Below are 24,889 nucleotides of genomic sequence, written 5' to 3' on the forward strand. Positions count from 1 at the left end.
GGCTGCTGCTTTGGCTTTTGGTCCTAGTGCGAAGTCTTCTTCGCCTGCTGGAACCCACATCATCTGGAGAGAGTTGCCCTCGTCTTCAAGGCGCCCGACATGGTCGTAGATTTGCCGAATGGCCTGTTGGCCGGATTGTTGACGCGGCCGCCGTATGGCTTCTAGTGCGGAACGGTTGCTCGTCACGACGGTTATAGTCCGTCGACGCAGTCCGAGTGGCATGCATCTCAGCGCCATCTCTATAGCTCCCAGCTCGGCTATGTATAGGTTCAGCTCCTCCGTCGACCCAAGAGTGATGGAGTAGCTGGCCACTAGTTCGTCGGCATTGTTGAGGGCCGTATCTCGTACGACACCTCCCATGCCTACCATGCCCTCTCTCTGCGAGGAGCAGGTGGCAATGACTATGCCATCCACCCTCTTTGCTTCTTCCACCGCTCTCTCCCGGTCACGGTCGCACGACACCGGGATACGGTCTCTCCATGGCGGTAACGCGTACTCCCGAATGATCTCTATTCGTTCAGTGGCTGTTTCCCCTTGTACTTGAGCAATCCTCTGCATCGGCGACACGAATCGGCGACACACTTTCATCACCTTCAGTGTCGCCAACGGGTGTGTCCTGGGAAGGGTCCGGAGGTTGATCCAGAACCTTGTTGCTGCTTGCGCATGCCGTTCTTGCACCGGTTGGATGCTAGCTTCGGCCTCTGCCACCGCCGTTGCGACGGTCCGGAAAGCTCCCGTGATCGCCTGTGCTCCGATCATCTGTGCCTTGTCCAGCCAAGCAGCTTCTCTAATGCCACATGAGTGCGCCCACACGCTGGACGCATAGTCCATGGTGGGAGCTACTGTTGCTACGAACAGTTGTCTCGCCGTCCGCGGTGACAGCATCTTCAGTCTTCTCAGACACATAGCAGCCGAGAGCCCCTTTGCAGCGGCTCTAGCTATGTGTTCCTTGTACCGCAGTTTCGCGTCCACGACCACTCCCAGGATCTTGGCGCTCGCCTTGGGCTTGACTACTTTTCCTTTGATCATGAACGGTTTGTCGCTGGTACGCGCGGCGTTTCGAGTGAAATGCACGATGGCCGTTTTGTCTCCGTTGAACGTCGCACCGCTCCGTCTTTCCCAGCCCAGTGCTTCGTCTATAATTGATTGGATGCCGGCTCGATTCTCCTCCGCTGTTGATCCCACCACCCAGGCTGAGTAGTCGTCCACGAATGCCATCGAACCACCTTTTGCGTTGATTCTTCTCTGCACCAAATCTGCATTGAAGAACAGGAACAACACCGGCGACAGCGGTGATCCTTGCGGGAGACCTGCCTGTGGCAGCTCCCGTAGCTGCGACGTGTGTCCATTTACCACCACGGTGGCCATTCGTCCAGAGCAGAAGGCGTCAATCCATCTCACCAGTCCATCAGGTATGCCTCTCGCCTTCAGCCTCTCCAGGAGTCGTTCTTTGAACACTCCGTTGTAAGCGCCTTTGACGTCGAAACTGATCAGACTGAGCACCCTGCCGGCCCTCCATGCCTTATAGATCTGCTCCTGCAGCAGAACCAGTGCTTGTTCGGCTGACCTTCGCTTCCTTGCCCCGAAGTGGTTTGCGGGCAGCAATCCATAGCTTTCCACTACATAGGATATCCGCTCTGCAACGACTGCCTCGAGTATCTTGCCCAGTGTCGACAGCAGCGATATCGGTCTCCATGCTTTGGCCACTGTGTAGTCTCCCTTGTCTGCTTTCTTTAGCGGGATGATCTTCGCACTCCTCCACTGGTGGGGTACCGCACCATCCTTGAGGGATGTGTCGAAGAGGTGCAAGACTCGGTATCTAACCACTGGCCAAAGCTGTTTCCACACCATTGCTGGCAGACCATCCTCTCCAGGCGCTTTCCAAGGTTTCGCTGCTAGCACTTTTTGTTCAACTTCCTCCATGGTGAGGTCTGGCATGTGCACTTCCGTCCGTTGCGGTCGGTCGCCTTCATCTTCAATCCTGGCCGGCAACGGCGGGAAGAACGTGCTGAGCAGCTCCTCTGCCTGCTCCACCCTATCTACCGTGGTGGAGCCGTCTTGTCTCTTCAAAGGGGGCACTCTGTCGTCCATAGCGCATATTCCGGGTTTCAAGTACGTAGCCGCCTTCCATATGTTGACATCTTCTGCCAGGAATTCGTCCCAGTGCAGTTTCTTCTGTTTCCGAATGGCATCATGGTACTCCTTGGATGCTTCCTTGGCCCGTCCTTCCAGGTCGGGCCTCACCTGGCCTGCTCGCCGCTGTGCCCTAGCCTGATTCCGCCATAACGTGTACACCCGCCGAAGTCTTGTCAAATCCTTCGTCCACCAACACTTCGCGTACGGTACTGGTTGTGCACGGGGCGTCAGCTCGTGGATCGCTTCGAGGATGACCCTCATTAACTGGTCTGTCTGTTCCTGCACGCCGACAGTCCAGGGGAGCTCTTGGAGATTGTCCTCCACCTTGGTTCTGATTGCTGTCCATGGTGCATTCTTGAACAACAGTCTTTCCGTGACAATCCGATCAGGCATCGCGAGATCGAACGTCGTTTGGATCGCCCGGTGGTCCGATCCGTGTTCTGTCGGGTGTATGGAGCACGTCACCATTCCGTCTGCCACCTCCGCCGTCGCCAGCATCAGGTCGATTGTGCTTTCCTTGTCGGGGCCTTGCCATGTCTTTGTGCCTCTCGGGAGCAGGCTGCAAAGACCGTGTTCGTTCATGAGGTCGATGATCGGTTCGGCCTCGCCTTGCCTTGCTAAGGCCACATCGTCTCCTCCCCAAAGCCGGTCGTGTTGATTAAAATCTCCGGCCAGTATGACGTCCACCGCCATCCCTGTCCTGCTCCTGAGGTCGAGGATCACCCGGTGCAGGGTATGGCATGTATTTCGAAGAGCCTGGGGCTTGCGTCCCGGCACATACACTGACACAACTAACATTATTCGGTCCGGGAGTCGTATGGCTGCTGCTGTCAAGTCCGGGGACTGTATTGGTACTTGGTTGGCCTCCAAGTCCCTATTCACCCACAACATGCTCCGGATCGGCCATCTGCCATCTCTCCAAATCGTAGGGACCATTTTAATCCATCTGGGATGCCCCATAGGGACTGTTAATAGTTTGCCGTCACTTTTCCATGCCTGTGGTTCTTGGACCGCCACAACTGCAAAATCTTGGAGTCGCGTATCGTTCATTAGGCTCTCGTGTACCGTGTCCTGTTTTCTTACATTAAGTTGAATTACCTGGAATATCCTACTCATGCCGAGTAGGGTAGAGTTTCGGGCAGCTTCGACTGAACGACTCGTGCGGTCCACCACAGGGTACGCACTTGGGTACCTGCGTCTGGCACTCACGATGATGGTGGCCTTCGGCAGCGCACCTCGCACATACCCGATTCTTGCTGCACGAGAAGGCCTTGTGGCCAAGCTCCTGGCAGTTGTAGCATTGTATCGGTCCGGTTCTCCGCTCGAACATGCTGGTATAAGCCGATTCACCGGCTGCAAGGAAGTAGCGTTCCTGTAAGAGTCTCCTGGCATCGCTGTTTTTGGTGAGGTATACCACCATGGATCCATATGCCTTTGCGTTATCCTTGCGACTCAACCAGGCCATCTTGGCAATCTGGACTTCATTCTCTTGGCCCAAGGCTTCCATTGCTCCAGGAAGGACCTTGCCTTCCTGGTCCAGAACGGCGGTACGGTTGATATTGTCAACTTTGACTGGATACAGTTGGTCACGAAGGACTCTCGCACCTGGAGCCTTCTTGACCTCAATAATGGTCTTGATCTTCTTCAGTTCTTCCTCGTTCCTACCGATGACCCTCAGGCGGTTGGTATTTCGTCCATCTCTGGTCACTGCAACACATCGCCAACTAGGTTGGTCGCTAGATGTTCGCATTTCCTGTTCAATGGTCCTGCGAAGCACTGCTGGTGTAGCATCTCCGATATGATCCTCGGGCACCCTAGATGTGTCTACTGTGCAGAACACCGGTTCCGGGGTTGCTGATCGAACCGTGGATGGAGTTTGAGTGGTGATACTAGCAGGCGTCATTCTGGCAGCATCTGCATATGTCTGGCTAGGCGATCTTGCTGCATGAGCATTGGTCAAGGTGTCCAGCTGTAGCCGGGTCTGCTCCAACTCGCTGCAAACCAGGGTGAGCTGCTCTCGAGCCTGTGACAATTCTTGCGCCATCTGGGCCGTGGTCCTAGTGACTTCCTCAGCCATGCGGTCGCTAAGTTTTGTAAACTCGAGCTGAAACTCTGCCTTCATTGCTTCCATTCTTTGATTGAAATCCTGTTCCAGGAGTCGTTTCAAACCCTGGATCGCCTCGGTCATGCTGCCAGCTGCCTTAGGCGTGGTTCTTTTCTTAGTTCGCGTATGACTCAGAGCTCCCTCACTGCTCTCCTCCTCCTGCCATTCCATATCGCCTTTTTGCTGCTCGGACTCCAATGCCCTTGTCGTTCTGGTCCTTTTACGCAGGGGACGATGATATCCCCCGCCCGGAACATCCGGCTCGCCTTCCATGACGACAATGACGTCTGAAGCGGGGTTCGCAACTTCAGACATCCACCAAAGGCCTGAATCTCCGCCAAGCGGCTACCGGGTATTTCAAAAGTAATAAAGAAGATAATGAGATTTCGAGAAGTGTTTCGAATCGCCACTCTAGCAATCGTATCACATCCCTTCGTGGGCTCTCAACGGGGTGCGTGCGTGAGCCTAGGCGGCGCCCAGTATCGGCTCAACGTGCGACGGCGAAGAGGGGTAGGATGGCGATGACTAAGGCTGGCCTGACCAAGAAGTGATTTGATTGAGCCTCGTGGCATCTCGTGCATCTAACTTTGTATCTTGCTACAGACTCCGGGTTCAGCGACGTTGGACGGCCGAGAGAATCCTCGCAATCACATACGGCAAATATAGTGGGCGGCTGTACGAACCATACAAGGCTTCGATTCTTAGCAGCTTTGTAATCTGAGAAAATGACATCGAGTGTCAGCCAGGGCGAGGCGACTCCAGAGTCCTCGATTGCTGGCTTCACAACAGCAACCACAGAATCTTCAGTTTCAGCAATGACGCCGCCAACAACCGTTAGCGGCCAGACCGTTGTCGAAAATCTCTTCGATGGGCAGTACTCCGCAGTTCCATGGCCTGGCAGCAAATACGTGATCATTGAAAAAGGCTCCGATCGGGCAATCACCCTCACAAGTGGCAGGCTTCGTCTTCAAGACGTCAATGAGGGTCGAAGCTTGAACAATCAGTGGCTCTGCGTTGAGCGCAACAATTATTTTGGGTTTTATAACGAACGTGCAAGGGTATACCTCGGTCACGACGGTAAAAAAGGAATGCGTGCCTCGGCTCCGTCGCTGGAAGAGTGGGAGTTTATGATTCCCAGGCTGCACCCTGAAGGCGGTTATCAGCTGCTGCTACCGTTCTGGTCGCATACCATGATGATCCTGACGCCTTCAGAGAACAAGGATCAGCTAGTAAGATCGATGCATGGAACAGCTTTGTGGGTCTTCTCAAAGGTCTAACAAGTACTCGTCCACGGAATATAGTGCATCAGGGTAGTTCCAGTATTGACGGTTGTTGCTCTTTATGTATTATTATATACTATAATACAGCTTTTCAGAACAAGTCTCTAGAGACTGCCCACACCATCTCTGCTTTTTTTGCGCTCTAGTCGGTGGTGGCATCAAATGAGAGGAAGGTTGAGGCCAGACCAGCTGCCTCCTCATCCTGCGCAATGTTGTTCTGGAGCTTCTGCTGCTCTGTGGCGAGCTTCTCGGACACATCCTGGCCCTGCGCCTGCTGAGCTTCAAGCTTCAGGATGGTAGCGGTCAGCTTCAGAACCTTGTTCTTGATCTTGCCTCGCTATTTTTGAAGACTGTTAAAAAGGTTTTTTTGGAGCATTCGAATAGTATCTTACCTGGAGAGCATCGGCCTCTTCTCCATCAGCTGCATCAATGGCGACGTTGAATGCGTCAGTCTCTGCGTCGTTGGCAATCTGGTTCACACTGTTGAGGAAATCCAAGTCGGACTCCTCGACGGTCGTGAGATCGTTGGGCAAGCCACCCAGCTTCTGCAGGGCCTCTTGTTGGGCATTCCCAGCCACTCCTCCACTGATTGAGAGGTCGTTGTAAGAGGTGGTGCTGAAGACAGCTCGCTTGCTCAAGGGCGCGGCTGAGCAGAGGGCGACAAGGGTGAAAGTGAGGAGAGAGAACTTCATGATGAATTGTTGGGGTTGTTTGGTTGGAACTTTTGGCGTTGAATGGAAGAATTAGGGTCGCGGACCGTTGAATGTAGGACGAAGAAGCAAAATGCAGCGCAGCTGACTGAGGATTAGGTTGATGGAGGATGTTGTTGAGTTGATGGAGAATGTGATTGAAGGTGGGCTTCGGGCTGCTTTTATAGTCGACGGCTATGGTGATCTCAAGGATCGAAATTCTACAGTCGCCAATGGTTTCCTAGACCAGCCCAGTCCTGAAGCTGTTGTCTTGTTTTGCCGCATTGCCCTGCGCTCCTTCATAAGCGAGTCTCGGCGACAGCTACGAGACTGGGTTGGTGAGACGAATTAACCAAGGCCCACGGGCGTCAATTGTCCCAGAGCAATGGTCATGATACTGCCAAGTGAATTGCGGGAAACGATGCTTCACTCATGACGCTCAAAGAAGACACCAAAGGGGACTGCGACGCGCCTACAACCGCGCTGTCGAGAACCGACAGGGGTTTGTTACTGAAGCTCCGAGTTTCATAGCGGCCGATCTTACAAAGGTTGAGACGTCTGAACCGTGGTGGGACCAAACGACGCTAATTGTCGATTAAGCGAGTCAAATGACTCCCTAAAAACAACTCTAGAAGGGAGTAGTGGCTCCTTTTTTTCGTCTCATCTTCCTTTGGCGCGGCTTCACTGAGCTTGGCTCTGCAGTTGCTAATAATAATTGGCGGAGCTCTTCACGTCGCGTCTCGCCTGTCACCTGTCACAGATTATGCTGCTACTCCAAACGTGTTAATCGTAATTGTATGCGTAAAATCCCTGGTGAGCTAATTTTCCACCTTTAATTTCGACGTTTCGTCTTATTCGCACTTGACCCGAACATCGAAAGCTGGACTCGCCACCCTGGACACCACCGCAGGATGCGCAATACTATTTCCATTCAATGCACATGTCTTCATTTGGTGCATTATGATTCAGCGCTCACTATCTATTTGGTGTTGTTGAGGGGGTATTCTTACGACCTTGATTTCTTGCAGGATTATTGATATCACCGTGACTTGACTATTTCCTTCAACAAGCGACTGAATGTAGAATAGGGAACAAAGAATTCCCGCAGTTTAGCAATTTTACACTAATTGCCTCGCCTCCTTGGTTCATGACAAGGTTTCACTTTTGCCCCGACAGGCGGGTTATCAAGAAATACTTGTCTGGGAAAGCATCTTCGTGCGTGGGTTTCTCCCTCAGTTAGATCGGTTATATTCGCATAAATGATGCAATACGTCCTATGAGCAGATATCTCGTATAGTATTCTTTCACGATCCTCAAAAGCGTTCTACGGGGTTGAATCTCTCTGCTCCGGGCTGGATCTGGATGGGGTCTAGGGTAGGGCCCGAGAGCGACAGGAGCCTGGTCTCCTTGGCAGTGGTAACGCTTGTGGGACGCTGTGGACAAATCGGGGTTAAGGCGGTACATAATTCAGTTAGCGAGTACTTCATTTTGAGCCGAGCTGACCATGAAAAGCCTAGTGTCTGTTCAACGTGAGGAAGTTGTCAGCTGCACCACAAGCTCCGCGCTTCCGAGGAGATTCGGGACGACACCCGAGCAATCCTTCAGTGCTGAGCCTCTTCTGCGTAAAGTCAAAGTAGTAGCATGAGAAGTAGATGAAATATGTATAGATGAAAATCGTTGCCATACATACTGCAAAAGGTGCTATCGACGCCAACGGTATGGCACCCTCTCTTTGCTCTCCCCTCTCTGAAGTCCTCTATCTACCTGTAGTGGAATCACGGGGAGGTTGCTAGGACTTGATGAACCGTATGATGATGACTAGGTAGGCTAGCCATGTGTGACAGACTGTGTGTCGCAGGGGCGATCACCTCTGTCGCTACGCGCCCAGCATCTCAGGCAAAAAAAGGGGCAGGTCGGAACAAGGGTCCGACAGTCAGGTCCACCAACAACCTGACTGTTCTGACAGCGAGGTAGACAATTGTGTCCATGCAGTAATTGTGATGATTAGAATCTATATGACTGTATTTGCGTCCATCATACGTCCCGCCTCTCCAAGATCGTATGTGGATGGTGTTTTTAGGCCATGATGCCCACCCTTGTTCAACTCACTCTCCATCCAATATTACTTAGACCAGCTGTAACCTCATTTGGTACTGACTCAAATCCATGGGGGTGAAGCCAAAGTGAGCAGCCAGTCTGTCAGCTGGTTCCTTGGGGAAAACTACGCCCGCTCGCCATTTCTTGCCGGGGAACTTCGCCATCACTGCCTCCATCAGCCTCCTCGCCTCTCCTTGGCGTCTCCATTCGGGTTCCACAAAGATGCTCGTCAGATTGACTGTAATCTCGTCGTCTTTGTCCGGATGAGATATGCCACAATAGGCGTGCCCTAGTTTGAAGACTCTTTTTGTCGGCCCGAGCGGACTGACCCCCCACCCCCAGGCTTGCCAGGGCAAAGTAGGTGCAGCATGTTTTGTGATCTGTTTTTCGAGCTCATCAAACGTGCAGTCCTCTATACCAGTATTGGAAACAGAGTCTTTCACGCTCGTCAAGTCCTTTTCCCATCCATACAACTCTTGCTCGATCGAGAACCCCATGCGCTTGTAGAGACGAAGAGCCCGCTCGTTCTGCTTGATACACTCCAGCTCAATAATATGGACGCCCCTCTTCCTCTCTGCCGAGATGATCAGTTCCATCACCTGGGTTCCTGTTCCTTTCCCATGGTAGGAGGGCACAACCCCCATGGCCGCAAGTCGTGACTCCTTGGGCTTGTCATCTCGAATGGCGATAAGGCCGAAAGCCACCGGTTCATTGGAATCAGGCGTCGGGAAGAAAATGTGGCTCAACTCGAGCGACACAAGATATCCATTACACCATAACGTGATGGTTTCCTCGGTGAACTGAACCTCGGTGCCGATGTAATTTGTAAAGGCTTCGTTGAAAATAGCGGCGAGCTGAGAGGGCGAGATCGAGTTGCCAGGTCTAGATTCCATTTTGCCTGAAGAAGAGCGTTTCTATTTCGACAACAGAAGTGATAAGAGTTGGGAAATGTGGCTAACATACAGTTGATAATACTGAAGATGAAAGTCTGAAGTTGATCATCCGATTTCGAGCCCAGGCGAGGAGATGTTATTATATGGATAGTGGCTTACTCGAATAGGCAGGTGTTCATGTCAGACTGGTGTGGTTTGACATCATGAAAGGCTGGAAAGTGGGCGTTACGTTGTTCAAAATGTGGGGTTAGCTGATCATCATGAGGGGCCTACGAAGTGCTGACGAACACAGAGATCAGGCAGATATCTTGACGCGAGGTCGACGTACATCAGAGAGCAGTGTATTTGTACACGTACGGCACCTTGGTCATTCAATGGTCCACATTAAGGCTCGTATTCCGCGGTTGAGAAAAGGCCGCGTGGCTTCGAATTCATTTCAGCCCCAAGTCTGGGAATGACAAATGTAGTAATTGCCGAAAACACCATACCTACCAGGCATGGCTTGTTTCAATACTTGTTCGGATTAACTGAGTTCCATCAAAGCGCTACTGCAATACGTTGTCCATAACAATCACGGCACGACCATAAAGTTGTCCTTTCCGCAGCTTCTCGTAAGCCTCGGGGATCTGATCAAAGGAGAATCGATCAATGTCAATCTGCAGTTTCCCTTCCAGTGCTAGCTGACAAACTTCGCGCAGGTCTTGACGCGTGCTCCCCAGCGAGGTTGCAAACCTAGCACTCGTCGCTATCCTGTTCCAGCCAAGCTTGACGCTGCCGCCCTGCATGCCCACAACAGAGACAAATCCCTCCGGGCGCACTAAGGCGGCGGCCAAGGCCAGAGTGCGATCGGTTCCGACGACGTCCAGGACGCATTCGACGCCTCTTCCGTTGAGAAACTGGCGTACGCGAGCTTCAGTGTCTGGCTGTGAGAGCACGATCCCGTCGGCACCTAGTTTCTTGGCAAGATCGAGGCGATCCTGGGACGTATCTACCGCAACGACTTTGGCGGCAGTGCGTAGCTTGATGAGTTGGATCGCGTAGGCGCCGACGCCGCCGACACCGATGACCAGTACGCTCGTCCCCGGGCGCAGTAGGGGCCAAAAGGGCTTGCAGCCGGCATACGCAGTCACACCGGCGTCGGTGAGGGGAGCAAACAAGACGGGGTCGGCGGAGCCCACGGAGATGAGTTCGGTACGGGGGACGACAATGAACTCTGCGAGTCCTCCGTCGAAGCCGCAGCCTCGAGTCATGCCAATTGCACCGCGCCGGAAGTGGTCACAATGCTGCTCAATGCCGGCTTCGCAATACTCGCAGAAGCCGCAGTGGCGCATGTGATGGAGCACCACCGTCTCCCCCTTTTCCAAATCCGTCACACTCGAGCCCCATGATTCAACGAAGCCGGCCGTCTCGTGTCCGAGGATGTAGCCGGCATCGATGGCGCTCGCATAAGGATCCTCGCCGGGCTGGCTGTCCATCATGTCGATGTCAGAGCGGCAGAGACCGACAGCTTTGACGCGGACCAGGACATCCAGCGGACCGGGAGTCGGTTGCGGAACATCGATATACTGACCAGGTTGTCCCCATCGAACTAGCTTATAAGCTCTCATGATAAAGTATATAGTAATGATTTATCAGTTTTAAAAGAAAATTCTTCTTTTTTATCGTCTTTCTTCGGCTTAGGTAAATGAGATTTGACAGGATTGGGATGTTGTGATGGCGAAGATGATAAACTTGAAAGAGAACCAGATGCTGATGATGGGTGGCAATTACCTTTTGGGTAAAATGTAGGGAAATCACAGAAGAAACATCATCAAACAGCAGCAGGTTAAATATTACTGGTTATGGATTTCATTCAAAGATTGACTATTTAATTTTTCCTGGCCTCATCTATAATGTACACTCTACGTTGACAATTAGAAAGAAATGGTGAATCATCGGATGATATTCGGACAAGAAGTCATGCGCTCATTTTGCGAAAGTGGAGCAGTATTTTGGTGTTTTGCTAGTAATAGATCATCCGCGTACTCCACAGTGTTTGAGTTTGCATTGTTTTGATACTCCACGATCCCTGCCCCTTAACTATGCACTTTGTGGGAGATCCTGTCGGTTATCCTTTCCCGTCTTCAGTCCGGAGACGTTTTAGCCAAGCCGCCGCCCATCACGTAAAGGCCTACCGATAGTGTCGCTGAATCAGGACGGTCTAATTTCGGCACAATTGTGCTGAAGAGAGGAACATGTGTATTGTACCGTGACATCAGATCGTTCTGCACAAGAAGTATGGCGAGGTTTTTTCCTAAGCGGCAACTCATCGGGAACCCGCCACAACCCAAGGGCGACTTGTGGCGGGGTCGTTGACAACAAAGGTCTCCTCGCCAATATTTCTCCCCTTAAGCTGCTTGTTTTTATGAACCATACGATTTTGATCTACAGTTTATCAGGAACCGTAGTGTGCTGGGACGGCCTAGTCAGAGTTTATAGCACCGCATCAGAACTTTACATTTCTTGTTTCTACTGAGATATCATGGCTTCTCTTGGCTTGAAGGGGTAAGCGCCCCCACCAGACTCATATCCCGTCATCTCATTACCTCATCCTCCGAATTGCTTTCCTCGTCTTGCACAGTAACCGGATGAAGTTAAACCGTCTCTTTTTCTCATAAATCTAGGTCCGCGATTGTCACCGGCGCAGGAGGTGCCTTGGGTCGCGCCATAGTGCTCGGCCTTGCTCGACACGGTGTGACCAAGGTCGCAGGCATTGACGTGAACAGCAGCGCTCTAGACGAAACCAAAACCAAGCTGGCCACAGAATTTCCCAGGGTGCAGTTCCTCTCCGTCGAAGCTGATGTATCGTCAGAACAGTCCACCTCGCAGGCCATCTCCAGCATTATCCGCGAGTTTGGTCGGATTGACTACGCCGTCAACAACGCCGGGATAGGACAGAAGCTAGCGCCGTCGGGAAACACTTCGATACAGGAATTTGAAAAGGTCATGAACGTGAACTTTCGGGGACTATGGCTGTGCGAAAAGTTGGAGCTGTCACAGATGGAAAAGCAGGAACCACGCGTCGTGAACCCGTTGAACCCGTCCGTCATGGAGCGAGGGTGCATCGTCAACATCTCGTCTGTGCTGGGCTTTATGGCAATGCCGCATCTCGGGGTTTACAATTCCTCCAAGCACGCAACTCTGGGACTCACCAGGACCGACGCTATCGACTATGCCAAGAAAGGCATCAGAGTCAATGCCATCGCGCCAGGCTTCATTGATACACCGCTGCTGACGGAGGCGACGAGGTTGGCGCTGAAACCGACGATAGATAGGATACCACAGAGAAGGCTGGCATCTCCCGAAGAAGTTGCCGATGCCGTGTGCTTCATGGTGAGTGGCATGGCCAGCCACGTCACTGGTGTCACACTTCCCGTAGATGGCGGGTTCACGGCGACGTAGCCTTCTTGGATGTAAAATAATCCTCATTCTAGGTTACGATTTTCTCTCTGCAATTAATCTCCGTGATTCGACTTTGAACGAATAACATATTCAAGACCGGCGCCGAAACAGTAATCTCGTATCAATCCTTGTTTCTAAGCAGACTATTTATTTGAGTGATTCGGACCAGTAAACCACTTTGATACACGTCTAGTAAAAAGGGCCTATTTTAAGAGGAGTATCACTGAGTGTCGTCCCAATCACAGATATGAACACTACATATACCCAAAAGGGACAACTCGTTGAATCAATCTACGTAGTCGCCAAGTTTCAGGTAACTTGCGAAAGGGTTTCATCAAGCGGAACCCTTCCGAAGGCTGGAGGTATTGATATTGGTATTATTATTTTTGCGTCGTCTTAGATTACATTAGATCCTCCTGTCAATGTTTAAAAACGGAATCGCAAATGATACCAATTGGTTAGAAAACGATAGTTGAATTCAAATACAAAACTATTGAGAATGCGAATCATAAATTAAGCCTTAAATAGGCTATCTCACGGACCCCTGGCCCTCTCTTCTGCTCAATGTGAGGTCATGAGTTACCTAGCTGCTGTGTTCCAGGTTTCGGATTCCACGGGAGAAGTAGGGCTAATTGTAGCCTTTCTCCCTCAGCAATACCTATTTTAGTTGCAGCTGTCGAGATGGTCCCTTTCTTGCCGTATGAACCATGGATTTGCTCATTCAGTTGTATCACGAAGGTTTGAGTCTGCAGTCTCGACGTGAGTAGAGCTTTCCTTGGTATCCAAGGCATGCTCAAAGTCCAGAGCGACTTCGTCGCCGAATTTGAGGGCAATCTCTTCTAACGAAACGCCAGCAGTCTGCACATAGTTAGTATCTTGATGTATATACACATGTACATGCGACACGCTGCAACAGATTACACTTACCTCTGGTAGCATAAACATGCAAGGAATGGTCAGGGCAACGGTGACGCAGATAAAGACTATGTAATACTTCCATCCGATGCTTCCAAAAGCCTGTGCTGCAGGCGCAGTCGTCCAGATGGAGAAGACGTAGAAGCCAAAGTATGATATAGCAGAGCCTTTGCTGCGCAGATGGGTGGGCCAGATCTCGCACCCATACACGTAGCCAACGCACTCCAAGGTGCAGCAGAAGTAAAAGGCTATTAGGAAGTAGATTGCAACAGCAGCGCGGACGCCGGCCAGATTTGAACTGCTCAGGTACTGGCTTTGCAGCGCCGCCTGTATGGCAACAAGAATGGCCATACCCCAGCCACCGGCCACTATTTATCATGATTAGCTGACGTGTGCAGGAGAGTCGAAGATAAAAAGAAAGGAAAGGAAGTAAGAAAAAAAGAGAGAGAGATAAAGGGCGCAAACGACGCAAACCTACCGATGAGCTTAACGCGGCCGATGCGGTCAATCAGCCAGATGTTGACAAAGCAGCCTAGAAAGAGACAGACGGTCCAGACCAGAGCCAGAGTTAGCTGTAGGATGGTATCGTAACCGAGGGCACCGAAGAGACGAGGTGTCAGGTTTGCCAAGACAGTGATGCCAGTCGACTGCGCCATGGACCAGACCAGGAGTGTGCACACAAGACGCTTCCTCATGGACGGCGTGCGGAAGATGAAAGCCCAGCTTCGGGGCTGGGAGCGATCGTGCTCGACCTGGGCGACAATCTGCGACAGTTCGGCTCGAGCCACCCTGCCGTTGGGGTCATGCTTTGTCTTGTGGATGTTGTGAAGGATCTCTCCGGCTTCACTGGACCGGTTGGCCTCAACGAGCCATCGTGGTGACTCGGGCAGAAACAGGAGAGATACCAAGAGGCACAAACCGAGGAAGGCGGCGATGATGTAGTTGAGGCGCCATTGGTACGCTTCGGAAACGAAGTGGAAGCCAAGAGCAGCGCAGGAGGATGAAATATAGCCAAATACGATAAAGTTGCCTTGCAAGCCGACGAGGAGTCCTCGACTGTGGGCAGGTGAGATCTCGCTCAAGTAGACAGGTGTGTTTGTGATGATCATGCCGCATCCAAACCCCGTGATATACCTGCCCACCAGAAACATGGCGATGTGTGGCGCCCCAGCCTGCAGAGTGTTGCCGATGGTGACGAGGACGGCGGCCACGCGGTTGACGGACTTTCTGCCCCATCTGTTGGAGATGTACGCTTGTACAATGGAGCCGATGAGGGCCGCACCGAAGAAGCTGGGAGTCGTTGGGTCAGCTCGCGTTTCTCAGGATCTTTCCTTCTTGTCTTGTCTTACCCGGAAACGATGGAGTCGATGAGCATGTTGGCATTCGATCCCGACAAGAACTTTTGATTAAATGTTACCTGTGCCAGAGTTCCCGCAATGACATTGTTGGAGTAGCCGTAGTTGTAGCTGGCCAAAGCCGCCGCGCAAATGAGCTGTCCACAATCAGCAACTTTGTTCTTGTCCTGGCAGCGCCGCTCGCAAAGGGTGAATGATGAGGTACTGACCACGATGTTGGTGAAACTCGTGTGAGCCTTGAGCCCAGCATGTGCTGCGGCCGCCCTTTCCGTCGTACCCTCAGCCATTATGGGCATGAAGATGGAAAGGAGGAGAAAACTTAGGACAAGTGTTCGATTTTTGGCCAAAGATTCACAATGATTGTGAAAGAAATTTTGATTAGGTTTCTCTGTTCACTGCCATCGATGTGACCTTGTCTCTTCTTTTTTTCGGGATCAGAATCCTGACGAAGGCTCGTTTATTAATACATGTAGGCGAAGCTTCATTTAATCCACAAGCAAACGAAAAGTGCATGCTAATCTACCGGTAGTACGCTCCCCTCCCTTCCCCGCAAACTAGTGAAATACTAGAGAAGAGGAAAAAGGGAGAAGTCTAGACTAGCGTAGCGGGGAAGTGCAAAGACGAAATATCACTAGATCAAACTTGAGTTGAAAGTGCGATGTCCAAAGTTAGAGCGAAGCTGAGCCGTGGAAGACGCGCGAGACCGAAGCGCCCCCTGCTAAACGCCAAAGGTAGATGCCGCGTGAGTTAATGGAGGCCAACAACGCCAAATAACGTCAAGCTTGGGATTCTCCATCCCCGGAATCCACGGTAACTGGGGCTGGGGTACCCCGTAGATCTGCAGATCCAGATGTCACCTTTGTACTTTCGTGGTCTACCGATCCCATCGCTTCGGGACAGCGTGGAGAGGCTCCAGTCGGCTAAAACAGCCATGCATATTCGCCCGGATCGTGGGGTTGGCAGAGGTCTACGATCAGGCATCGGATTTATTTTGCAAGGCGCCTCACCAGCCATTCACATGCAACAGCAGCTACATGAGAAAGACCGAAGCGAATCGCTGGCCCCTGAATTGTGTGAGCGAGCGACGATTCATCTCGTGGCAGAATGGGTAAGACTGAACCTGATACTCGCTTAGACGAACAACTGTACCATATCACTGCGGTAGCACATGAGTACTGGTCTCATTGATGCATGGCCCTTCCCGTCTTGGCTGGCAGCTTTGGGCTTGATGATCCCTCCCCATCTCCCTCCTTATTCTGCGCGGAATCAAATAAATCGATGTGAACAAAATGCCAAGTAATATCTTAGTTACATGGCCAAAGGGATTCATTGCTGTGTTTTGACGAGAGCCATCGAACTCAGTACGCGAAATGCTTCTCATTATGCCGACTCCCGCTTGTCAAGCATACCCCAACCCCTTTGCTCACCTTCCGGATCAAGAAAGGCTGTTCAGCTCTACTGTACTCAGCTTGTCCGATCGCAGCATAAGGCGCCCAAGACAAACGGTGGCCAGCTAGGGAACGGCTCGAGATGAGATCCTGGTCCTTTCGAAATTACTCCTACTCTCATGATCTCTCTGCCGACTATCCGACCGGCCAAGAACGTCCTCGTGCCCTCGTCCGGTCAGACCTTGGAGTTACACCGAAATCCATCCGCGCACCTAGGTTGCCTGTTTAGTAAAGTTTCTGCTAATAACAGCGCTAGGTGCCCTTAGCACGCATCACTCTCTCAAGTAAGTAGTCGAATTACTAGTACACCACATCAGCAATCCGCCGTCATTGTGAATAAAAACTTCAAAAGCAAAAAAAGAAAAAAAACACGACAAGAAGAGAAACAAACAACAAGACAAATCAAGAAAACCAAAATGCAGGGTCCGAAATTCTTTGTGGTAGCGCGTGTCGTCGGCCGAGATGGCGGTATGCCGCTTGTATGTTCTCGCTTTCCCAATCCATGGCTCATGCCAAGGTTCTCATTTGCGCCCGGGAAATGTTGATTTACTAACGTGCGTGTGTGTGGCTTGTCGGTCAAAGTGGAAAGAGAGATTAGTCCACCTCTGCGATGTCTCTGCTACGGAGCTGTACGGGGACTCCTACTACTGGGGCGAGGATCTCGACGGCGAGCCGGACACCCTATGGGGCCTCGAAGGCTACACTCACCCCATCGGCTTCTTCATAGACCACGTATCCTCGAGCATCTTCAAGCGCGAGATGGCGCTAGTGGACAAGGATGAGCTGCTCAGACACCAGCAAGGCTTGGGGAGCCCGGACTACGACCTCCACCACTACGATCAGGAGTCTGGCTGGCTCAAGAGGGAAGATGATCCTGATCGACACTCCAAGTCAGGCTACGTGGCCGTGCATCACTTCTGGGCCTCTTCTGAGGCGGATCGACCAAGTCTCCTGGCTGCCTTGGGCGCTTTCGCTGCCGACACGCGAAGCGGCCAGAACCACAAGGTCCAGAGCTGTCTTGTGCTGCGCGAATGCCGTGACTTGAAGATGGCGACTCTGTGGTTGAGGTATGTGCAAATAGCACCACCAGCCTACTCACTACCTGCCTGACTGGCTTTGAGCCAACGTACACATTTAACCTGACCGCATTGTGCAGGACCAAGACTGACCAAGACTATCAATCTTTTCGTCAACGCTCGCTCGCTAGTCTTCTGGAAGAGGTCCAACCGCTGTGTTCGAAAACCGAGGTACACTTCTCAAAGTCTTTTGACGGTCACTTGGATCTCCAAGCCGGGACTCGGTAGGCACGGGGAATCATCGGGCGGTTGCAGAATGTTTTGTTGATACTTGGGCTTTATGGCTCGTATATTGGGCCTTGCTGAATATGGGTAGGACAGATATACAGGATTTCAGCTTTGTGAAATGAGGTGCACATATACACGTACTTTACTCTATTTTCTTTTGGCCGTATCAAGATACGTACCATTTTGAGGTTGGAGAGTGAGGATGTCAGGTAAAGTGATGATGGCCCACCCTGGACGCGTACGTTGGCCTAACTCTCTTGATCGAGGTGGTAAAAGATACTTTTTTGACGGTTTTGAGTGTCAGGGCTAGAGCTGGTGCCAAGTACAGAGTACAACGAAGGAGACACAGCTCAAAATCCTTGACACTTGAAACAGTACGCCCTTCTTATACGGACAACCATGGCATCTCGGGTCTTGTCTTTAGTCTTTTCCTTTTTTTTCCATCTCTAAGTTATCAAACACTCAAAGTTATTAAGCATAGCTGAGTAGTAAATATTTATTTAGGATATGTGTCATATAACTCATACTACTTACATTTCTGCTCATCGTCGGTAAGACTACCCTGCCAGCGCAGACATTCTCATCCTTACTTCAATCATGCCAAATACAATTGCCCTTGCTACTGTGCAACAACGGCAGGACTTTCCATCTCGTGCCTTTTTGAGCTCCGGCACCCAATCATGTGCTCTTTGGAATAATACCAAACCCTGGAATATCGCTGACCTCGAGGCCGGACGCCAGCTTGACTCCATAGCGCACATGGTCGAGGGTGCTCCGAGGTATGTAAACGTCGTCCTCTATGCCCATGACCTTGTCCCAGTTCTTGATGAATCCTTCGGGCGTAGACTCGTGCGTGTGTCCGGGGAACGTCGCAAACGTCACCCGTGCCGACCTGTCAGCAGCAGCCGTGAAGCACTCTCCCGACACGGGGCACTCGTCCGAGGCGAGAGCAACGACGGCTGGTGCACATTTCCTCGCTTCGAAGTAGGTTCTAGTGATGAACTTGGAGCCTTCGGATAGATCCCCCATGCGGGTCGACCCGGACGGTAGCACGGCGTTGACTTTGATGCCGTACTGCTCGGAGAAGCGACCGAGGTCACGAGCAATGGCAAAGGTGGCACCCTTAGACGCGGTATAGGCATTGTCGCCGCCAGCGCCGAAGCCAAAGATGGCATCCGAGGCCACATATATGATGCGCCCGTGATGCTGCTTCTCCATATGGCTCCATACGGCGCTGGTCATGTACTGCGAGCCCAGCACCGCGATCTCCATGACGCGCATGAATGCCGGGCCGTCTAGGTCGGCATGAGAACTTGGGCTGCCCGAGATGGCCGCGTTGTTGATGAGAATGTCGACGTGTCCAAACGCTTCCACCGCTTGCTGCACAATCTTGATGGCGCTGGCCTTGTCGGACACATCGTGCCCGTCGGCGACGGCAGAGCCCCCAGCGGCCACAATCTCGTTGACGACGCTCTGAGCACGCGAAATATCCCCAGACTGGCCCTCCAGCGTGCCTCCATAGTCGTTGATAACTACCTTGGCCCCCTTGGCGGCGAGGAGGAGAGCGTACTCTCGGCCGAGGCCCCCGCCTGCTCCCGTAACGATGGCGACGCGATCTCTGACTGACATTCTTGCTCGAGCCGGGAGCTGAGGTATCAGGTTTAGTTGGGTATGTTTCTAGAGGAACAGTAAAACGCTGGTTACGAGAGTAGGACTTGAAAGTGGTTCGTCGCGGATGTTTGAGCGGTCTTGTTCAAGCGTGGCCGTGTCTCAATGTAGCCACGCTTTTGTAAGTCGTGTCCATCTTGATACAGAATAGTCTATGCCGTCAACATGGCATGGGTGAAGCCGAACCCCGCACTCGCAGTGTTCCCTTTCTAGCGATGAATGAATCTCGAGCGTAAACGGTAAGTTCACTCGATAATGGTCCGGCTGGCTCGGGTGGTGCGAAAGGACCAACTTCGGGGTACGCCTTGTTGGTCTCCGTATAAATTGTGGGAATTTCTGCTCTAAATACCCCGGACTTGGGGTGATCCGGAAACATTTCCACAATGCAACTTTAGCCCTCCAAACGTTACGTTGGATTTTGACGGCGGAATCACCCCGCTCAGCTCGGCCAAAATGATTCTGAACTGGCAGCCAACCCTCGTCTTCGCTTCATTTTTGTCATCTCTTCTGGTCTGCTAATGCGGTGATAAGGCGAGTCTGGCCTCCACACTACTTGCTACAGCAGACGTTCGAAGCCTTTTGGAGTCACCTAAAGTCTTTTGTTCTTTACTCTTTATTCTTTGTTGTTCTTTTTCTGGTAACACGCAAAGCGCCGCCTTGAGTCTCAACATGAAGTCCCTCGCAGACCGCGTATACACCGTGACTGGCGCAGCATCAGGAATCGGCCAGGCAGTTGCCCTACGCCTGGTGGAACTTGGTGCTGCAGGCCTGGCACTAAGTGATGTGAATATGCAGAACCTAGAAAAGACAAAATCACTGTGTCAGTGAGCATTCACCAGTCCTCGTGCTTTGTTTTCTTTCTCTGCCTCGAGCGGCTGCTGACCTTCCATAGGTGACGCCGTCGGCCAGGCAAAGGTCGTCCTCACCCGGGTCGATGTTAGCGACAGCGTTCAGGTTGAGACTTGGATTGCCGACACGATTCGCGACTTTGGCCGCCTGGATGGGTGCGCCAATGTCGCAGGCATTGCAGGAGGCGACGGGGAGACGACATCCGCGACAATTGTAAGACACCATCCTCTGAGCTCCCAGTCGTCCCAACCAAGTGCCATCTGCTAACTTGAGTTTTCCACCGGCTGGTAGAAACAAGAGGACTGGGACAAGATGTTGGCCGTCAACCTCAACGGCGTCATGTACTGCATGCGTTCGCAGCTACCTCACTTGCCGCGGCCAGGCGGTGCCATTGTCAACGTGTCCAGTACTTCGGGCTTGAGGGGTCTACCGCACAATGCAGCCTACGCAACGAGCAAGTTTGGCGTAATTGGCCTTACCAAGTCAGCTGCGGGTGAGTTCGGCCGCGAGGGCATCCGCATCAACACTCTATTACCGTAAGTTTCACACATCCGCTCCATCTGTCGCAGCAATATCCAGAGAGTCCAGTTCACTGACAGAGGTTCTTGACCCTAGGGGTCCCATCGACACGCCTATATTCCGCGATGGTGAGGCCAAAGGTCTATTCAGCTCGGAAATTACCAGTAACGCGACATGTTTGGGACGGATGGGGCAAGCTTATGAGGTTGCCAATGTCTTGTGCTTCATGATGACCGATGACGCGTCGTACGTCACCGGAGGTATGTTCTCTCCACAGTGTGTCATAAGACTCTACTTAATGCTGGTGAACTACGCTGATATCATTTTCAAGCCCATTGGACTGTTGATGGGGGCTACAGCGCATGCTGAGAAGTCTTGCACACAACGTCCTGAAGATGAGTGTTTCATAACGAGCTGTGACTACGGGACTCTCTCTGTCCTGCACATGTCTTATTCGGAAAAGGGCACTGCTGGGCCTCTTGGGAAAATCCTCTAGATCCATGTAAGAATGACAAGGTCAGAGATATGGGCGTAGCTAGTATTCAGATGGGCCGAACGTTGGAATTCTCATCGTTGTTGTTGCTTCATTTTGAACTCTGAGCAAGCCTGCCTCATAATGATTTTGGCATTTCGCAAACCATGCCATGCCCTGCCAGAAAGACCTTGCTAGCAATTCTTACCGCAACTAACCGTAGCCTCACGAACCAAGTATAGGGTTCGTTGTGATGCAACTTTCGATGGGCCCTTGTTAGTAGGTCGATAGTAAAGCGCGTGAACCAAGGTCATAGTTGGGCCCCATATCTTGCTGGCTTCTTATTGTTGTCACGCTGGCGTATCTACAAGAAAGAAGAGACCAAACTGTCGCCGCTACCGTAAGGAACATTGTCAGCGCCATACAAGCCACCATGGACGTCTCGCGCACATACTGAATACCGGATACTTATGTTTGAGCATTATAATCATGTCTTTGTCTAGAATCCGCTCCACCCCGATAAGAGGTCTTGTAGATCCATGTGCATTTCAAAATCTCGCGAATCCATCCCCAGAGGCTCTACGTCCCCAGAACTTGAGTTCATCATAGTCATAAATGACGAGTTGTTAATGAACGAGGGCATCTCCGTGTCCACACTTGGCATTTTCGGGTTCTCGGACTCGTTGGAGATGGGAGAAAAGACGTGAATGGCAGAGATTGGGTCAATTTCGGGCCCGTCATCCCTTCCATTGTCCTGCAACTGCCCTTGCTGCTGCTGCTGCTGAGACCATCTAAAATAGGTCGTGGTCACCGGTGACGCCTGAGCTCTCGTTGGTCTCCAGTTTATTGACCCCGACGCAGCGCTCTCTTCAACAACACTGGGAGGGGGGGTATCCAGCACCTTCCGACTTCCGTTGCTAGATTTGTTGCCGACAGACTCTCGACGGTTGTTCTGCCGCTCTATCAGAGCACCTTCTCGGGTTTGGACTTCAGATCCCGTGCTGGGGTGAGCCTCAAAATTGCCATTCCGACTACTGTTGGCCACATGGATTGTTGCGCTGGATCTGCGATCCTGACCCTGCCCTTCGAACAGTTCCGAAACCCAAGACGCGTTCGTATTTCTCCTCCTGCTGTGAACCCGCTGTGGCTCTTCTGCAGATTGTCCCTGGCGGTTGGCGAGCTGCTGGCGATGGTCTTCTTCGATGCTTCTCTCGAGCATCTCAAGGTTCTGGCCCATGGCAGTCTTGCTATTCCAGAAATCAATGCAGCGCTTGTACGTCAGATACAAGACGTCGAAGCGTGATTTGACCAAGTCGGGGAGTTTGCTAGGAGGGCCATAGTGCTGACGGACCAGCAGGACCGCCGAGGCCAGCCAGATTGTGCTGAGTAGGAAAGGATTCATGTGCTTGATGTGATCTTCGGAGCTGCGGTTTACAATCATGAATATGTTGTCTGCCGCCTCAAAGTACTGTCGTGCCGAGGCATTGTTTGTGTCCTTCAGGTGTAAAGTAAGCTGGCCTATGGTCTCTTCTGAAGCCGGCGGAAGCCCGGTACGGCTGGTTTGTCGGAAGGAGACGTTGTCGGCAAAGAGCTCGTAACGGTGAATCATGAGACGCGTGAGCTGCGTCATGACAAAGATGTTGTAGATTCCGCAGTGGAGCTGTTGGTTGGAGTCGGAGCCCCCGACGGCCGGAGGATCAAAGCCAAGGTACTGGCTACGGTAGCGCAAGTGGTGTGGAAGAGCCATGGCGAAGCATTGGATCGAGTTCGCCAGGATCTCGAGTTTTTGACGCGCTTCATCGACTGAGCGCCGACGGCCATTGATGTGACGGTCTGATCCGTCGCGCTGGGGCTGCTGCGACTGCCAGCGCACGCCGTGGGGACTGGTGATGAGCTGCGCGTCCTTCATTATGGAGTTGATGATGAGAAACCAAGCCTTGGGCGACTGGTTGCCTGCTTCCTGGGTGGATTTCCATCGTTGGCTGGGATCCGACTCGAGGAAGCTGCTCGGGGCCGGTCGGTCCTGAAACCAGTCGGAGTCGTCGACGGGCAGCAGAATCTCCATCTGCGTCCAGTCCATAGCTGTCGGCGTTCGGCGGATTGTGCTGGCAAAGACATCCATCTCCCATATCGCCCACCACGCCCTCCGCTTCTCCTCGTTGTCGCGCCATTGGATCGGATCCTCGGGTCCCGCTCGATCGGTCTCTAACGCGTCCACCAGGTGAAGATTAAGCTCGTACGCCAGCCTCACGCAAAGGCCAAGAGATCTCCATGCCCTTCCGTGAACGCCACGGGTCAGCTGGCAGTGTGTCGCCACGATGAGAGCTTGGAGGATGCACAAGGGGGGCTGGTCATCGCCACATTCGTCCAGCGCTTCGTCGATGAACCGAAAGGCGAGGCCGAGAAAGTGATCGGGCCCGGGGAGCTCCTCGTCACCAGTGCGCTCCGCTCCAGTGTCCTTGTTCAGTTGCAACTCGGATATGTAGAAGCGAGCGGAGTACCCTATCACGGCAGAGAGAAGGGCACAAATCTGTGCCACTGATGTCATGTTGCCAAGTTTTGCACTAAACGTCGGCTCATGAAAGATATTGATGGCCACCATGTTGTCAAAATAGCTGCGAATGCTGAGGAGTGTGCGTCAGCCTTGGCTGTAGAACGACCAGCCCTCCCCTTGAACTCTCCGCCAAAGAGGAAAACAAAGGAGAGGAGAGTGGAAAGAGGAGGGTTTATAAAAGTAAGAGCTTACAGGAGATCCAGCATGGGCTGGGATAGCTGAAGATCTTGGCTGGCCCGTTGAAGGAGCGTGTGCCGACGTTGGTCCATCTCGCCATTCTGGGGGTGCTCCTGTTCCTTCTCAGGTGTTGAAACTTCGTGAGACGGGTGGAGGACAAAAGACAGGTCGTGCATGTTGAAGTGTGAGGGCTTCCACTCGCAGTCTCGGTCGGCTTGGCTGGGTTCCTTGCCATGGTCGCATGGGGCTTGGGCTTTTCTGGAACTCTGGCTTCGAACACGGTTGCACTCGCCATATCCGGCCACACGCTCTGTCGACGCTTTGAAACCAACCCATTGGTCATGTGGGGAGCCAACCGATGGATTTTGTTGCTCATCCTCTTTCCGAGCTGCGCGGGCTTGTGTGCGCTTCCTTGACCGTTGTATTGACCCTTAGACGAAGGGATTCGCCGTTAGCTTTGGGCCGATGGATCGGCAACACGCAGCGTGACGGACAGCACAACTCACCGATTCTTGGACCGGGCTTCATAGAACGAAGGGGATATTTGCATGTCTGGTCGGTTTGTGCACACACTTTGCAACGCGGTAGCTGTCGGTCACTAGGCTAAAGTCAGCATATGCATGATCCGACAATGCGAAGAACGAGGGGGCAATCACCATTTCACTTTGCGTCTGAACATCAAAAACAAGAGTCAGCATGGCACGAGTAGATAGACACGGCGGCCTCATGGCGGGCAGTCCATAGCGCACCTACGACAGGAATGACAAGCTATGGTAGACGAGCCTCTTCCGTCCTCGCGATATGTCGCCGTCGACCACATATCTGCACCTGACGCCTGATTGATGAGAGGAAACAATAGCACACTGACTGCCTTGAGATTGTTTTTGAGGGGATGCTACCGGTATGGTAAGCTGGTTGCGCGACTGGGCGCTCGGGGAAGAGAAGCCGGGGGGTCGGCTCTTCCTGGTTCATTTGGGCTAGGGTCTTA

General features: G+C 52.3%; 10 protein-coding genes across 10 annotated transcripts; 4 read left to right on the forward strand and 6 right to left on the reverse strand.

Moving 5' to 3' along the window:
• The first annotated feature begins 4,833 nt into the window (after window positions 1-4,833).
• Window positions 4,834-5,575, forward strand: BGZ61DRAFT_467346 (uncharacterized protein). Its single transcript, XM_046247763.1, has one exon. The coding sequence runs from the start codon at window positions 4,966-4,968 to the stop codon at window positions 5,515-5,517; it is 552 nt and encodes a 183-aa protein (XP_046094529.1). The 5' UTR covers window positions 4,834-4,965; the 3' UTR covers window positions 5,518-5,575.
• An 87-nt stretch (window positions 5,576-5,662) lies between these two features.
• Window positions 5,663-6,212, reverse strand: BGZ61DRAFT_541249 (small secreted protein; the record flags this gene model as incomplete). The annotated part of the gene is made up of 2 exons (XM_046255020.1): window positions 5,663-5,857; window positions 5,913-6,212. The coding sequence occupies 2 exons, from the start codon at window positions 6,210-6,212 to the stop codon at window positions 5,663-5,665; spliced, it is 495 nt and encodes a 164-aa protein (XP_046094530.1).
• A 2,062-nt stretch (window positions 6,213-8,274) lies between these two features.
• On the reverse strand, window positions 8,275-9,274 carry BGZ61DRAFT_467347 (acetyltransferase, gnat family). Its single transcript, XM_046247764.1, has one exon. It carries the CDS (start codon window positions 9,197-9,199, stop codon window positions 8,336-8,338), a length of 864 nt encoding a protein of 287 aa, XP_046094531.1. The 5' UTR covers window positions 9,200-9,274; the 3' UTR covers window positions 8,275-8,335.
• Window positions 9,275-9,744: 470 nt separating this feature from the next.
• BGZ61DRAFT_541251 (chaperonin 10-like protein) lies at window positions 9,745-10,806 on the reverse strand (the record flags this gene model as incomplete). Its single annotated transcript, XM_046255021.1, has 1 exon — window positions 9,745-10,806. One exon carries the CDS (start codon window positions 10,804-10,806, stop codon window positions 9,745-9,747), a length of 1,062 nt encoding a protein of 353 aa, XP_046094532.1.
• Window positions 10,807-11,720: 914 nt separating this feature from the next.
• BGZ61DRAFT_541252 (oxidoreductase UcpA) lies at window positions 11,721-12,640 on the forward strand (the record flags this gene model as incomplete). Its single annotated transcript, XM_046255022.1, has 2 exons — window positions 11,721-11,743; window positions 11,863-12,640. 2 exons carry the CDS (start codon window positions 11,721-11,723, stop codon window positions 12,638-12,640), a joined length of 801 nt encoding a protein of 266 aa, XP_046094533.1.
• Window positions 12,641-13,357: 717 nt separating this feature from the next.
• Window positions 13,358-15,197, reverse strand: BGZ61DRAFT_541253 (general substrate transporter; the record flags this gene model as incomplete). Its single annotated transcript, XM_046255023.1, has 5 exons — window positions 13,358-13,498; window positions 13,568-13,923; window positions 14,034-14,845; window positions 14,905-15,047; window positions 15,120-15,197. 5 exons carry the CDS (start codon window positions 15,195-15,197, stop codon window positions 13,358-13,360), a joined length of 1,530 nt encoding a protein of 509 aa, XP_046094534.1.
• A 1,577-nt stretch (window positions 15,198-16,774) lies between these two features.
• On the forward strand, window positions 16,775-17,662 carry BGZ61DRAFT_500448 (uncharacterized protein; the record flags this gene model as incomplete). Its single annotated transcript, XM_046251546.1, has 3 exons — window positions 16,775-16,837; window positions 16,941-17,248; window positions 17,566-17,662. The coding sequence occupies 3 exons, from the start codon at window positions 16,775-16,777 to the stop codon at window positions 17,660-17,662; spliced, it is 468 nt and encodes a 155-aa protein (XP_046094535.1).
• A 678-nt stretch (window positions 17,663-18,340) lies between these two features.
• BGZ61DRAFT_541255 (uncharacterized protein) lies at window positions 18,341-19,291 on the reverse strand (the record flags this gene model as incomplete). The annotated part of the gene is made up of 1 exon (XM_046255024.1): window positions 18,341-19,291. One exon carries the CDS (start codon window positions 19,289-19,291, stop codon window positions 18,341-18,343), a length of 951 nt encoding a protein of 316 aa, XP_046094536.1.
• Window positions 19,292-19,999: 708 nt separating this feature from the next.
• Window positions 20,000-21,067, forward strand: BGZ61DRAFT_541256 (putative short chain dehydrogenase/ reductase; the record flags this gene model as incomplete). The annotated part of the gene is made up of 5 exons (XM_046255025.1): window positions 20,000-20,150; window positions 20,223-20,392; window positions 20,471-20,715; window positions 20,795-20,958; window positions 21,030-21,067. 5 exons carry the CDS (start codon window positions 20,000-20,002, stop codon window positions 21,065-21,067), a joined length of 768 nt encoding a protein of 255 aa, XP_046094537.1.
• A 1,298-nt stretch (window positions 21,068-22,365) lies between these two features.
• Window positions 22,366-24,721, reverse strand: BGZ61DRAFT_286927 (fungal-specific transcription factor domain-containing protein; the record flags this gene model as incomplete). Its single annotated transcript, XM_046238527.1, has 5 exons — window positions 22,366-23,794; window positions 23,917-24,331; window positions 24,408-24,499; window positions 24,558-24,572; window positions 24,651-24,721. Coding segments are annotated over 5 exons (2,022 nt in total), but the record flags the coding sequence as incomplete, so codon positions are not given.
• Window positions 24,722-24,889: the final 168 nt, after the last annotated feature.

The sequence above is a fragment of the Ilyonectria robusta genome (genome assembly GCF_021365365.1).
Source record: "Ilyonectria robusta strain PMI_751 chromosome Unknown BGZ61scaffold_57, whole genome shotgun sequence".
In the NCBI taxonomy this organism is placed as follows: domain Eukaryota; kingdom Fungi; phylum Ascomycota; class Sordariomycetes; order Hypocreales; family Nectriaceae; genus Ilyonectria; species Ilyonectria robusta.

Coding starts and splice junctions, on each gene's coding strand:
- BGZ61DRAFT_467347 (XM_046247764.1), bottom strand. CDS start 9,199: ATGGAATCTAGACCTGGCAACTCGATCTCGCCCTCTCAGCTCGCCGCT.
- BGZ61DRAFT_467346 (XM_046247763.1), top strand. CDS start 4,966: ATGACATCGAGTGTCAGCCAGGGCGAGGCGACTCCAGAGTCCTCGATT.